General features: G+C 44.6%; 1 protein-coding gene across 4 annotated transcripts in view; it reads left to right on the top strand.

Moving 5' to 3' along the window:
* PRELID2 (PRELI domain containing 2) overlaps positions 1-12,737 on the top strand; it is a 68,506-nt gene extending 55,769 nt beyond the window's left edge. For 3 of the 4 annotated variants that reach the window (XM_026498996.4, XM_026498999.4, XM_048220906.2), the window contains 2 exons: positions 4,389-4,458; positions 8,708-12,737. In XM_026498996.4, coding sequence (XP_026354781.1) covers positions 4,389-4,448 — 60 coding nt within the window. In that variant the 3' untranslated portion in view covers positions 4,449-4,458; positions 8,708-12,737. Of the gene's footprint in view, positions 1-4,388; positions 4,459-8,130; positions 8,285-8,707 lie in introns of all 4 variants that reach the window. The other variant, XR_008957482.1, reaches the window with a different exon arrangement.
* The last annotated feature ends 512 nt before the right edge of the window (positions 12,738-13,249 follow it).

Here is a 13,249-nt window from a genome sequence, read left to right as displayed (position 1 = left end):
CTCCTGGAGCTTACTTTCTGTTGGGAGGGAAGGGATGGCTGACAGTACCAAATATTTGAGAAAGCATGGTCATTTTCTATCGTGATGAGTGCTGTAAAGACCGTAGGACCAAGCTGTGTGATCCAGGCTGTGGCCAGGCTTTTGTAGCGAGGGCCGTCGGATGTCTCTGAGGAGGTGCTGGGTGAGTTCAGATCTCAGTATGGCAAGGAGGTAGTCCGCCACTGGTAGATCTGGAGATGTTCCTGCTGGAGGGAGCAGTGTGTGAAAGAGAAAGGAACTGAGCCTGTTGCCTGAATGGAAAGCAGGCCTGTGTCTGCGCAGGGCACTGAGCGGCCTGGGAAATCCCTGGAGCCATGATAGTGAGTGTGCATGTATTTTAAGAGCAGTGGGACACTCTGGAAGGGTTGCAGCAGGGAGTGACATATTCTCATCCTTCATTTTATTCATATGTTATGATTCTACACAGAGTAAACGAAAAGATTCGAAGAAAGTTTTGTGTAAACCAACAATGAAAAAAATAGAAAAAGAAGTGAGGTCAGCTTGATGTAAATGTTTTTATCGAAGGTGTGAGTGGTTTTATAATGCGACCTTCAGCATTTGACATTATTGCACTTTGTGAACCCCTCGTGGCTAATCCAGATTCTTCGGGACCCATTTTAGGTCCTACCTCTGCTGTCAAATTCTTTTCACATCATTCTTTCCCACTTTTTTTTTTTCTAATACTTTCATTCTTTATTCTTTCCTTGTTCTGTTCTTCAATCTCCTGGGCAGTGCTTGTTTCCGACTGCACTTTGAAGAATGCTAACTACCGGGCAGGACGCTGCTGTAATGCTAAAATTCAGACTCTTTCAGCCTGGCCTTTGAAAGTAATCAGTTTATCAGTCTTGTAATCCATCAAAACAAGGACCCTTTTGTGTGCCAGATTCTGCACCCATCTTTGATTGCTGTGGTAGTTAAGTGAGCAGTTCTTGTTTTGTCGTTAGAGAGCTGCTTGAGAACTAGCACTCTCTTTGGGACCTCCTAGGTCAATCAGGACTTCTTAAGGAAGCGTCAGTTGGAGAACAGATTAAAGACACCGTCTGGATCCAGCCACCTTTAGTCTAGTTTCTTCCAGCTCCCCTTCAGACAAGCTTTTTGGTTCCCACAATAATCAGCTGTTTCTCCGAGACTCTTAGCACGGGGGAGCTGTGAAGTGTTTTCAGTCTGTGAGACTCCGGGACGCCTTTGTGGGGCTGTGCTCGGCCCGCGCAGTGTTGGTATTAGGGAAATGAGACCGTGAGAGGGCTCCCTTATCTGTGCATTGGCAATAGGGAAGATAGCCTTGTAATAGAAAAAAATCTCAGAGGGGAAGGCATAATAAAATCAAGCTGGTTTATGGTTCGTCAGTCCAAAAAGCTTTTAAGCCGTATCTATGAAGGTGGATTCGCTTAATGTTTGCTCTGCATTTCAGGCATGGTTGTGTGATAAGTGGTGTAAATTTAGCCTCTTTAAGCCTGATCTCCTAGGGGTTGAGTTTTAAGCATTGGAACTTTATTTGAAAGGACTCTATCGATTGGGCTTTTATTTGGTCTCTCCATACTAAAGAGAGGTAATAAATAATGGTTTGGCCTCCCTGTTAGGGTTTTTGTTTTTTTTTTTAAATTCACTTTATAGGTCTCTCTCTCTCTGCCCCCATTCTCCACCTTCTATTTCTAACTGTTCTCCTTAAAAAGACTAAAGTGGTAGGAGAGAGGGGGAAAAAAGGGAAAGAAAAATCAACTGTCACATTGTGAACATAATTGATTCAATAAATAACGTCTTTCAATTCCCAAGGCAAACCTCACAGTCTTCACTTATGTCAATTAGTGTTCAGCTCGGTAAGTGGTGGCATTCTTAATTTAGACGGATGGGTAGAGTTCACCAGTGCTCACTTCCTAAGGAGAGAGTGCACTTTCCTGTTTTTAAAGACATACCACCAGATTTATGCAAAAAGGAGGTTGCAATGGAATCAACATGGCCGTTTTTATTCTTCCTGAAAATAGAGGGAAGGCATTTAATTATTGTTCAGGGTTTTGTTGAAACAAACAAATGGAAACAAGGGGTATGAAAACTACTAGATTGTAAGCTCCCTGTGGGCAGGGGCTCTGTCTTGTTTGTTCACCGTTTAATCTCCAGTGCACACAGTAGGTACATAATATTTGTTGAGTGGATCTGTTGATGAATGAATGAGAGCAGAAATGAGTGCAATTAGATCTTAGGGTAAGAATTAGGTTAAATTTCATTGCACTGGTGGTTTCGTCCCCCCTCTCCTCTTTACCCCCTATTTCTTTGCAAGGAGAGTAGCTCCAAGAGGACCAGAGGACCATGTGTATCATATCTTCCGAAACGCATTCCCAGACTGGCAGGGCCGGAGGGGATCTTCGAGGTGGTGTCAGGCTGCCATTCACAAATTCTAGTAAATGAACCAGTTGTGCTTCAGAACCACATGAGATACATTATAAATCTAGAGGTTCCAGGCTCCAGGCCCAGACATGCTGACGGTGTGGGTCTCAGTAAGGCGTGGGGATCCCTGTGTGCTTCCGTGGGTCCCCCTCCCAGTTCTGGTGTGCAGCTGCACTACCCCTTTGGCCTTGCTGTCCCCTCAGCTCTCCAGTCGCAGTTACTCCTTGGTAAAAAGTGACTCAGCTAAAGTACCCCCAGAATAACTGGCGGTACTGTGACCAGAGCCCGGCTCTCCCAACTCTGACAGCCATGCTCCTGGTCTTAGAGTTTGCAGCGTTGGTTCACCCCCACTCTGTGCTTCTCAGCATTCTGTCAGGATCCTTTAAGTGGTACTTCTTCCTTGTAGGACCGGGGCAGTCTTTGTGGCGATGGCTGGCCACAAGCGGAAGGAGCATCGGAAACCGCAAGGATATGTTACATTTTGTTTGGTGTACTCTGGCACTCCGTATATTTTATGGTCTTCTCTAGGGGCTCACTCCCTTGCCGTGCCACAGAGTAAACCCCTGGTAGGAAGCCCCCGCCTTTCTCCAGAAGCTCCCTGTCTACCAGACCTGCCTGATCACGGGCCTTACCTGCGTGCTTGCTAAAGGTGCACAGCCCTGGGGCCTGCTTGAGCCCTATTAAATCAGAGTCTTCCTGGGAGCGGCCTGGGGACCTGTGTTTTAAGTTAGCTTAGATTATTCCTGTTCCCTGTAAACTACTTTCTAGTTCCTGAGAACAGTGTCTCCCATTCCCCCTGCTCTGACCTCCTTAAACCTCTCGTTCATAATTACGTCATCATCCTGTCTTTTTGTGAAGGTTTATCCCCTGGTCTGCAGAACTTGCTCTTGAATGAGGAAAGAGGGAGTGTCTGCTTTCCTCTTTCCTTTGGGCAGATTTTGACTGGCAAGGTGGGTGCATGGACAGGTCGGGATGTGCATTTGTGGAATGAGCATGTGAGAAGGGTCAGGGGAACCTCTGAAGCCAGAACAGAATGGCTTTGTTCTTTCCTTGCATTATTACTCAACAGATGTAGGATTTTGGGAAAATTGCTTAAACCTCTTGGAATTAATGTTAACTAACTCATCTGTAAAATGGGAGTAAGAATAGTACTTGTTCAGGGGTTTTGTGTGTATTAAACTCAGAGATGGAGACTTTTGTGCAGAGGGTGACTGGAGAGGGCCCTCAGGAACAGCCCTTGCTAGAGGGAGTGGGGGAAATAGGGTCAGGCAGGAGGAGACTTTGAACTGTGTGTTGTTGTGGTGAAGGTCTCAGCTGATCCCACGGGGACCTCTAGAAATGGGATGTCCTTCATGGTTGCTGGAGTTGAGGGAAGGGGGCTGGGCCTGTAGACCCCTGTATCCACCAGTCCTTGGATGTGGGCCGCTGCTGGAGAGGGGACATGGCCTCAGCTAAGGCAGCTCCGTGTGGCTGAGGGTGACTGTGCCTCCAGTGCTGGCAGGTGGGGAAGAGGTGCCCGGTGCTGAAGGGGTCTCCGTGGTGCACCCTGCACCCACTACTCAGGACCATGCTCACGAAAACCTGGGCAGCCAGCGTAGCGCATTCGTAAGTGCTCAATAAATACTCGTTATTGCCATTATGTTCCAGCTCTGGCAATGCCACTTAGCAGCTGGGCTACTTTCAAGAAGTGACTTACCTTCTCTTGGCCTGTTTTCTTATGTTTAAAATGGAGATTCTGAACTCTCCTGTGCCCACTTCCCTTGACTAATTCTGAGCCCATGTAGAGAAAAGGTAGGTGAAACTGGTGAGGAAAATATTATGAAAATGTAAGGTATGATTATGGGCTTACTTTTCTGAAATGCATATAGGGCCGTGATTTGGATTCCTTGAAGGGAAAGGGTCGTGACGGATATAAAAGTGCTTGTGCGCGAACTGTGCGTTCTCATGAGTCTTTCTTCTCTCTCTAGGGAATTAGAATAATGGAGATGCTGCTGAAGGAACAGTGTGGTGCCCCCTTAGCCGAATAGAGAATCGTCAGTGAGTATCAAAAGCAAAATCAGAATTATTTCCTCCAGCCATGTTTTCCTGCTTGCAAGCCCTGTTTTAGGCATCAGCCTCCCTGGGCTACTCGGGCCGTACATTCTCCGGTTAGGGGCAGAGAAGCCTGTCTCACAGGTGGTCCGTTATCTCTTCAGTACCTTCATTGACTTCGTTCTTTGATTTTCAGAGCAGTTTGGTACCACGTGCTGGGTTACAACTGCATTCAAATGGTTTAAACCGCTCAGCACAATCCAGCATGATTGCGACCCTCAAGGTGCCATAGATTTGTAGACCGCGGTTCAGGATTAGCTGAAGCTTAATTTTATTGTTCTGGGAACAGTGAAAGAAGGGGTTTAAAAGCTGTATTTGAAGCAGGAAGAGAAACAGAACAGGGGCATGTTTTGATTGGCCAGGGAAATCAGTGTGTTTTATTGGTCATAAATACTTGTACTGGTTGGGAGTGGCCGCCTGAAACGCTATAGAGAAGGATTCTGACGTCTTGAGAGTATTCTTGGGCTCTGGGTAAGGGTGCCATGCCTAACACTGCGTGCTTTGTGCGGAGGATGCTGGAAAGGCACCTGCCACCTCTTGTTGAGGACAAATCCTGTCGGGGTCACAGGTAGCAGGGGGTTTTTAGAATTACTTAGTTTTTTTTTCCCTTAAGTTTCCCTTAAGCATTTTATTGTCCACATGAAGGAGAATGGTCTCCATCGCAGAAGGGACAGAATGAAGTTATTTAAGAGAGAACCAGAGCCTAAAATAAATGAGTACGATGGATTTGCATCTGACCAAATTTATTGAACTTGCATTTTTTTTTTTTTTAAAGATTTTGTTTATTTATTCGACAGAGATAGAGACAGCCAGCGAGAGAGGGAACACAAGCAGGGGGAGTGGGAGAGGAAGAAGCAGGCTCGTAGCGGAGGAGCCTGATGTGGGGCTCGATCCCATAACGCCGGGATCACGCCCTGAGCCGAAGGCAGACGCTTAACCGCTGTGCCACCCAGGCGCCCCTGAACTTGAATTTTTAACTTGAGTAAAGCAAGCATTGTCTTGGGTAATTCATCATTACCTCAGATTTCCTTATGTTGGCTTAAAACTATAGTACGCTTGGTTTCGTAGCAGCAACCTTGGACTCTAATTGTGATGTACAATAAAGTCTGAGAACAATTAACCAAAGGAGAAGCAAAATGAACATTTATGTACAAGTTTTTCATTCGGCATTGAACGCGTGCTAGCCAGGCCTGGAAACAGATTTATTCATGACTGGGGAGGCTAAATAAGATAATTTCATTTAGCACAAGCACGGCACATGGCAGGTGCTCAAAAATGTTGAAGCAGAATCGAAATATGCTGCCTTCCTACACCTACTCTGTTCTTTGAAAACGAATTTTGAGGCATTTTTGTGAGGCTCGCAAGTAGCCCTAGAGCTCACGTCCTGGAGCGTGGATCCCATCTTATCCCAAAGGGTGAGGTCTAAGGTCAGCTCCAAGTTAAATGAGAGAACGTGACGGGACTCCACTTACAAGTATATATTGTTTTTCAAACTTCAGATTAATGATTTGGAGCGTCCTTGACTCTCAGAATCATCTGGGGCATCTGTTAGACATAGCGCGATGGGCCCCACTCTCAGAGTTTCTGAGTCAGTAGGTCTGGGGTGCCGTCCGAGGATTTGTATTTCTAGCGGGCTGCCAGGTGATGGCGATGCTGCTGGCCCAGGGCTCTCGCTTTGAGAACAGTTGCTTTAGATGAGGTCTCGTCTCTGAGTGGAGACAGATGAAATACAAGGGCCCTGAGCAAGCTAATAGCTGGGGTCTTCAAATTGTCGTCACGGATTTTGTTGCCTTTAGATTAATCGGAGGAATGATTTTCTTGTGTGTCTTTTCCTTGATGTTAGCATCCCAGCCACGTGCTGTTTAACTTTTTTTTTTCTTTCTTAAGTGGTGACATGCTCCACCCTGGAGGAAAGACAGCTGAAAAGAACAGAGATGACCCTCACACCAACTTGTGTTTTTGATTTTAAGTGAAACGAGGAAATTCAACAAGCATCACCTATTGCCATAAATTACCCATGTTCTTGTGTTTTTTCTTTATTTTTTTTTTTTAAGATTTTATTTATTTATTTGACAGAGAGAGAGACAGCCAGTGAGAGAGGGAACACAGCAGGGGAAGTGGGAGAGGAAGAAGCAGGCTCCCAGCAGAGGAGCCCAATGCGGGGCTCGATCCCAGGACCCTGGGATCACACCCTGAGCCGAAGGCAGAGGCTTAAGGACTGAGCCACCCAGGCGCCCCTCTGTTTTTTTTTTTTTTACTGTGATTGAAAGTCAAGCCATGAACTCGGGGCTTTACATTGTTTCTAAAACCAACTTACTGTCTTTCAAGTGAAGTGGTTGAGGTTTGGGGACTACCGGGATTTTAGTGTGGGACAGTTGTATTCAGGGCATTTAATGCAACAGGGGTTTTGAAGGATTTACGTAATTCAGGCTCTTTTAATTCATGACCCAGGGGGGCAAATGTGAAGTAAGGGATATATATATATATATATATATATATATATATATACACACACACACACACTGTTACCACATAAATCTAACCCAAATTAGAACGTGTTGCCGAGGCTATAAGCATTTTTTCAATATCCATTTTATTGAAGTATTATTTATGTACAAATAAATAGACCAATTTTAAGCATACAGTTTGGTGAGTTTTGACAAATACATAGTTATGTAAGCATGGCAAAAAAGATGATATAGAACATTTTAAGGCTTTGATGTTGCTGGCCGTGTTTTTGCCAGCTTATTGCTCCCTTTTTTTTGTTGACTATTATTACAAAGTTTTGGCAAGCTTGAAATATGCCTGTTTTAATGGAACTTCTTTTCTCAAAATTGGCTCTATGGAAAATGGAAGAATGGTTGTTAAAATGGAAGAATGGTTGTTTTTATGAGCAATAAAATGTCACATTTAAAGGAGGGGGGTCGGTATCAGGTCTAAGGCTGTAGAGGGTCAGTCAGTTACTGCCCTCAGGCCAAATCCAACCTGCTCTCTGCTTTTGTAGATAAAGTTTTATTGGAACACAGCTATGTCGCTGGCTTTGTTTGGACTGCAAGACCCGCCGAGTCAATAGCTGTGACAGAGCTCGCCTCCTGCAAGACTTAAAATATTTCCTGTCTGATCCTTTAAGGAAAAGCTTTCTATCCCCTAGGTTCGAGCATGCCCCATCCTAAGGATCAAGGAGCCTTGTGGTGGTTGTTTAGCCTTTTTTATATAGCATTGGACCGCATGTTACCTGTATTTCAAAGTTAATAGTGTGACAGTTTAGTCTCCCTGTATTAGCGCTAACCTCACCACTCGGATGATTTTATTTTAAGGCCTAAAAAAGCATTGAAATGATCACAACAGTGAAGTTAAACTAGCAGCAACAGTCATCGTTACCATTGCTCGTGAAGTCCCAGTGCACATGCATCATGGAGTAGAAATGTAGGCATTTTGTTTAGCAGATAAAGCAGCCCCGCGATGCGGCGGGAGTCTAGGTCCTGTGTACGGTGGGCTCCATTTGCCAGTCGGGAATTTTGCAGTTCTTAATTTAAAAAAAAAAAAAATTCTGTGGGATTTGGATGATTGTGCACGGGGAGACATTATTTACTATTTTTATATCATACCACATTTCAGATTTGCATGATTTAAATTCACATAGACTGTGACCATCTTGTATGTGGTGCCCAGTCCTCAAGCTACTCCCCAGAACTCTCTGGCCTGTGTATCCACGTGGGCATTTGAAAATTAGAAAGCTTCGAAGGTGATTTTGTCATGAGCCAGAATGGAGGTGCGTAAATCTCACTAACCAATATGCTCATGGTGTTGCTGCTGACATATCCATTTGATAGACTTTTGATTTCCTGTCATTTTTGAATAAAACAAATAGCCCTGACATCTGTTTGTTCTTGCCTCCGGCAGCTTGGTGAGGTTTGATAACATGGCAGAGTTCTTTCACACTGGAATGATTAAGCCCTCAGTTTTAGATCTGTCTTAACTCCCCTTTGAACCAGCTCCTCTGGGTCGCTGGACTTAATCAGGTGCTAGCTTTGTTCAAAGATCATTAGGAGGCAGAAATGCAGTTTCTTCAAGAATTATCCATAGTGCTAGAATTCAAGTGACTTTTAAGAGTTGCTTCAGAAAAGAGGCAAATAAGTATTGATTGGCGAGACATGTTTATTAGGTAATAAGGCCTGTTTGCTTTCTCTTGCAGGGGAGCTGTGTTATGCTACTTTTGCTCGAGAATCCCTTCTTGGCCGTAACACATCACTGATGCAGTTTTCCAAATACAAGCTTAAGGATACAGTGTCGGCAGCTTAAAGAAGAGGAGACCTCCGTGCCAGGGTGTGAAACTCTATCCTCCCCTGGGAGCCTGACTCAGCTAGTGGCCCTCTTGGACATGAGACCTTCTAGGTGGATTTTTATGACACAGTATCTTTATGATTTACAAATAAAGGAAAAAATCCAGAGAAGGTGACGTCTGCCCTTCTTCAGGATGTCCTGCTGATTGCCTGGTGATGGTGTCAGGGAAGCCAAGGACGGGCTAGAGGCCTGGCAAGTGGCACTTGTGCCCGTATGTTATCAGCATTATTGCTCATAGGTTTCATGAGAAGATTTTGGGACCGATAAAGGAGTTGAACCTGATACTTGATGCATAGGTGGCCTACAACAGAAAGGAACGTACCGGGCCTATGTTGAAGCTATGCCAGATTTAGAGTAATGTTTGATTCTCAGAAATCGGGAGCATTTGATATCTACCCATAAGTACTACCCGAGGGCCATCAGTATAGCTTCTGTAACGTAACATGTCAGCTGTGGGATTTGGTCTTCTGAAAGAACATTGCGTGGAGAGCAGGGAGGCAGGGTGTAACTTTGGCATTGTGAGATGTGGAGCCGATCCCTCTCTGTGTTTCACTGGCAAGTGGGGAGAACTGGGCACAGATGTCTGTCTCGTGATGATTAAACACAGAAGGGCGGGGGGGTGGGTTATTGCAAAAAGCACAGGTGTGGGAATTTGACAGGCCTGTGTTTGAGTGCAGGTGTTGCCACCCACTGCTCAGTGATCGGTCATTTACATAATTTTCAATCTTTCTGAAGCTCCTTATTTTTAATTGTACAACGGGGTTATAGGATGAACTTCGTGAGGTTGTTGGGCTGATTCGAGGTCACATCTACCAAGTGCAGTATGCTACTACCTCTTGCAGAGTAGAAGTCTCGTAAACAGAAGTCATTATTATGTGAAACCATTTTGAAAATGTACTTTTCAGATGTATTGTAAGGTAGTATTACTGTTTGAAAATTAGGTGACGGTAGTTTGCATTTCCCGTGATTGGAAGCCAAAATATAAACGCACACTACGTAACAGAAAGCTTGAAGAGAGGCAGTAATTTGGAATTTATCTGCTTAAGATAAAAATTGGGCCATTACTGGCAAGACTGGGGGAAATCGTGCTTGTTTTTTAATATTTGAAAATTTTTCCACTTAGTGCAAGTGATGAATTTCAAAGCAATTTCATTTTTTCATACAAGCCTGCCAGCGTGAGCTGCTTCTTATTGTATTTGAGCTGTTTGTGCTGCTTGAGTTTTGTCCCTTAGGATAATTCTCATTTTTTTCATTCTTCAGGTGTGTTGGAGGGAAAAAGAATGGTAGAAACCAGAGCACACTTTGACTTCCTTTTCCAGGTTGTAAATGGCATTTGGTAGGCTTTTGGGATAATAGCCCATTTCAGGAAATAAAAGGTGATGTCAATTATCCCAAAGGTGAGAGGTTAGAAATCCGTATTTGGAGGTTGACATTGGAATGAACTTAATGCTTCATACTCAGCAACGTGCATCCTCTGACGGCAGTTCTCAGCCTTGGGTGTTCATTAGAACCGCCTGGGGAGCTCTAGGTACCACCCCCTGCTGCCCGGATTTTGGCCAGAGCAATATAGCAGAATCTCCGGGGGTGGAACCCAGCGTCCGTATTTTTTAAAGCTCCCTGGGTGGTTCCAGTAGGCAGCTAGGGATGAGAATGCTGTAGTGAATTCTAGGTGATTTTCAGACATTACCTGATTTCTTTCTCAACACTTCTAAAGTAGGAAAGGATCTTTGTAGCAAGAATTTTTGTTAGAACTAGAAAGAGTGAAGCACCAGAGAGACGGAATTTTTGCCCTAATTGCCTGGAGCCGGGGTGGCCAGTGCAAATGGCTTTGGGCACCTGGCAGGTGATCTCATGAGTCACTCGGGCAGGTGGCCACTGGGACACTGTGGGGACGCACACCTGTGTAAAGGTGGGCAGCTGCTGCCCGGCTCCCCCACACTGTAACCGTGTAGCTGGCTTTTCAAGTGATTCCAATTTCCAGTTTGGTAGGAAAAGACAGATTATTTGAAAGAGAAGAATTCTCCCAGTTTTTACAGGTTGGCGATAATTCACAATTGTTTAAAACATTGTGCCGGCCATACAAAACGTGTTTGCCAGTAGTTTTCAGCCTCTGCCTCAAAAGTGTTAAGACCTGGCTTAAACACCCCAGCCAATTTTTAATAGATTTGCATTTTCCCATTCTGGATGTCAGCTGCATTCTGCCTCTTCTGCAGGACAGCTTTGAGATGTATTTTCTTCCCATTCCCAGAAAACTTCCGGTCACTCAGTATTTCTTTTTTAATACTCTGCAGGCATCCATTGCTTTGAGCTTCACATATATGGCTTAAAAATCTTATGCTCTTTTTAAAATTAATTAGAGCTTGTTAGAGTTTATTTTTATTTTATGTCAGAATCCTTTTCCTGTGAGAAATGTCAAAACCAGGAGTTCCACCCTACTGGGCATCTTAGGAATAAGTGTGGGAAGGGGTTAATTCACAGACCGGCCAGTTGCCTCCTGACTGGGCGGCCTAGCCTACACTTCATTTAGGAAAAAAAAAAAAAAAAAGCCCAGCCTGGAGCCCAACGAGGGCTTGAACTCACAACCCTGGGATCAGGACCTGAGCTGAGATCAAGAGTCAGACCCTTAACCGACTGAGCCACCCCGGTGCCCTTGAGCCTATACTTCAAGATGATGATTTTGTAGAGTGATGGCCACACTTCTACTTGTCCCAGAAATCCTCGGGGAAGAGTGCTAAACTGTAGGCTCCCAGACCCTCCCTCAGAGATTAGGATTCATGAAACTGCATTTGGGACGGGGGGATCTACACTTTAAAGCGAATTCACCAGGAGATTCAGTTGTGCTGTTCCACAGACCATATTTTGAGAAACGCTGATTTCGGGGCCGTGTTCTTGCCCTCGTAGCATGTAAAAAGGTTTTGTGGTCATTTGGGCCCACCGATCAATAGACTTGACCGCTCAGGATGCAATATAAAGTTCTTAATGCAGAGGTAAGCTGACTGAGGCTGTCCCTTCATGATTGAGGTGCTTTTACCATGAAGGTGCTTTTATGGCTTCAATCATATGTGGATAAAAAAGGCGCTGTATTCTTTTTATATAAATTGCTTTGTGTATTTTATAAGCAGTATATATGTGGTAATAATATCCCATTTGTCAGACATTGTAGGGTTCGTGGTATAGACAAGTCAAGGTGGTTCTTTTAAGTCACACATCTTTTTTCCTTTATTTGAACCATTTACATTGTAACTCTTAGTATACATTTCCCTGCTTTTGTGTACAATCTCGTAGAAATAATGAAAAAATGTTATGGTCATCCTTTATGTTTTTCATTGTTTCAGGCCCTCTTTGGGTTTGTTAAAGCCCCTCCACCAAATGGCTCTGCTCTTTGAGCTCTGCAGTGGTTACTGTCGCCTGCCCCTGGGAAGCTTCCTCTCGTTCTGTCTGGGGTTGGGAACTCATGTCACTGCATGCTGTACGTCTCAAGTAACAGTAAACAGGATTCGAAGGGCTTTTCTGAGAACAGTAAAACGAACGAACGTTGCTGCATTGACCTGGTGACAATATTGTACTCTTTTCCTGTACCTTCCTGATTTCTCAGCTACACTTGTCAGATCTTTGACCTCAAGGTAAGTGAGATGTTGCTGAAAGTGATGTCTTTTGACCTAGAAGCCATTGTCTCCCGCAGCCGTGTTTGTGTTTTTGTATGTGCAGTTGTATGGTGTGAAACGTTAAGTACATTAAATTCAAACGAACATCTCTCGGCCACATTTTTGTGTAATCATAGTATTTTTGATTCAGTATTATTGTGATTTGGAGCTATAAATTAGTTGTATGGCTATGAGATTCGATCCTGTAGACATTCTGAAATAAAGGTGTTATGACTAGTTCTTATGCATGATCTTTAGTTTCTTGGGGTATCACGTCACCCAGCAGAGCTTGTGTCCATGGTTGGTAGTGATGACCCCAGTCCTTTACAGCAGCCCCAGTTGCGAGTGTTACACCAGCCAGATGATGTTAGCTCCCCGTGTCCCCCAAGGTGAGCTGTTGCACTTCTCCCGGAAGCAAGCAGAGGCTCCTTTGAGTGATCTGAGTGGGCCGTGTGCAAATGGAGCAAAGGTCCAGGGTGGGCCAGGAGAGAAGGAATGAAGCACAGTGCAGACACAGCAGCGTGAAATCATGTGACCCCCTAGAGCGTGGGAGACACAGCCCCTGCTTTCTTTTTTTTTTTTTTTTTAAGATTTTATTTATTTATTTGACAGGGATAGAGACAGCCAGCGAGAGAGGGAACACAAGCAGGGGGAGTGGGAAAGGAAGAAGCAGGCTCATAGCGGAGGAGCCTGATGTGGGGCTCGATCCCACAACGCCAGGATCACGCCCTGAGCCGAAGGCAGACGCT

Source organism: Ursus arctos, unplaced genomic scaffold, assembly GCF_023065955.2.
Source record: "Ursus arctos isolate Adak ecotype North America unplaced genomic scaffold, UrsArc2.0 scaffold_5, whole genome shotgun sequence".
NCBI lineage: Eukaryota > Metazoa > Chordata > Mammalia > Carnivora > Ursidae > Ursus > Ursus arctos.
Note: the sequence above shows the minus strand (reverse complement) of the source record. Positions and strands in the feature narration are given on the sequence as shown.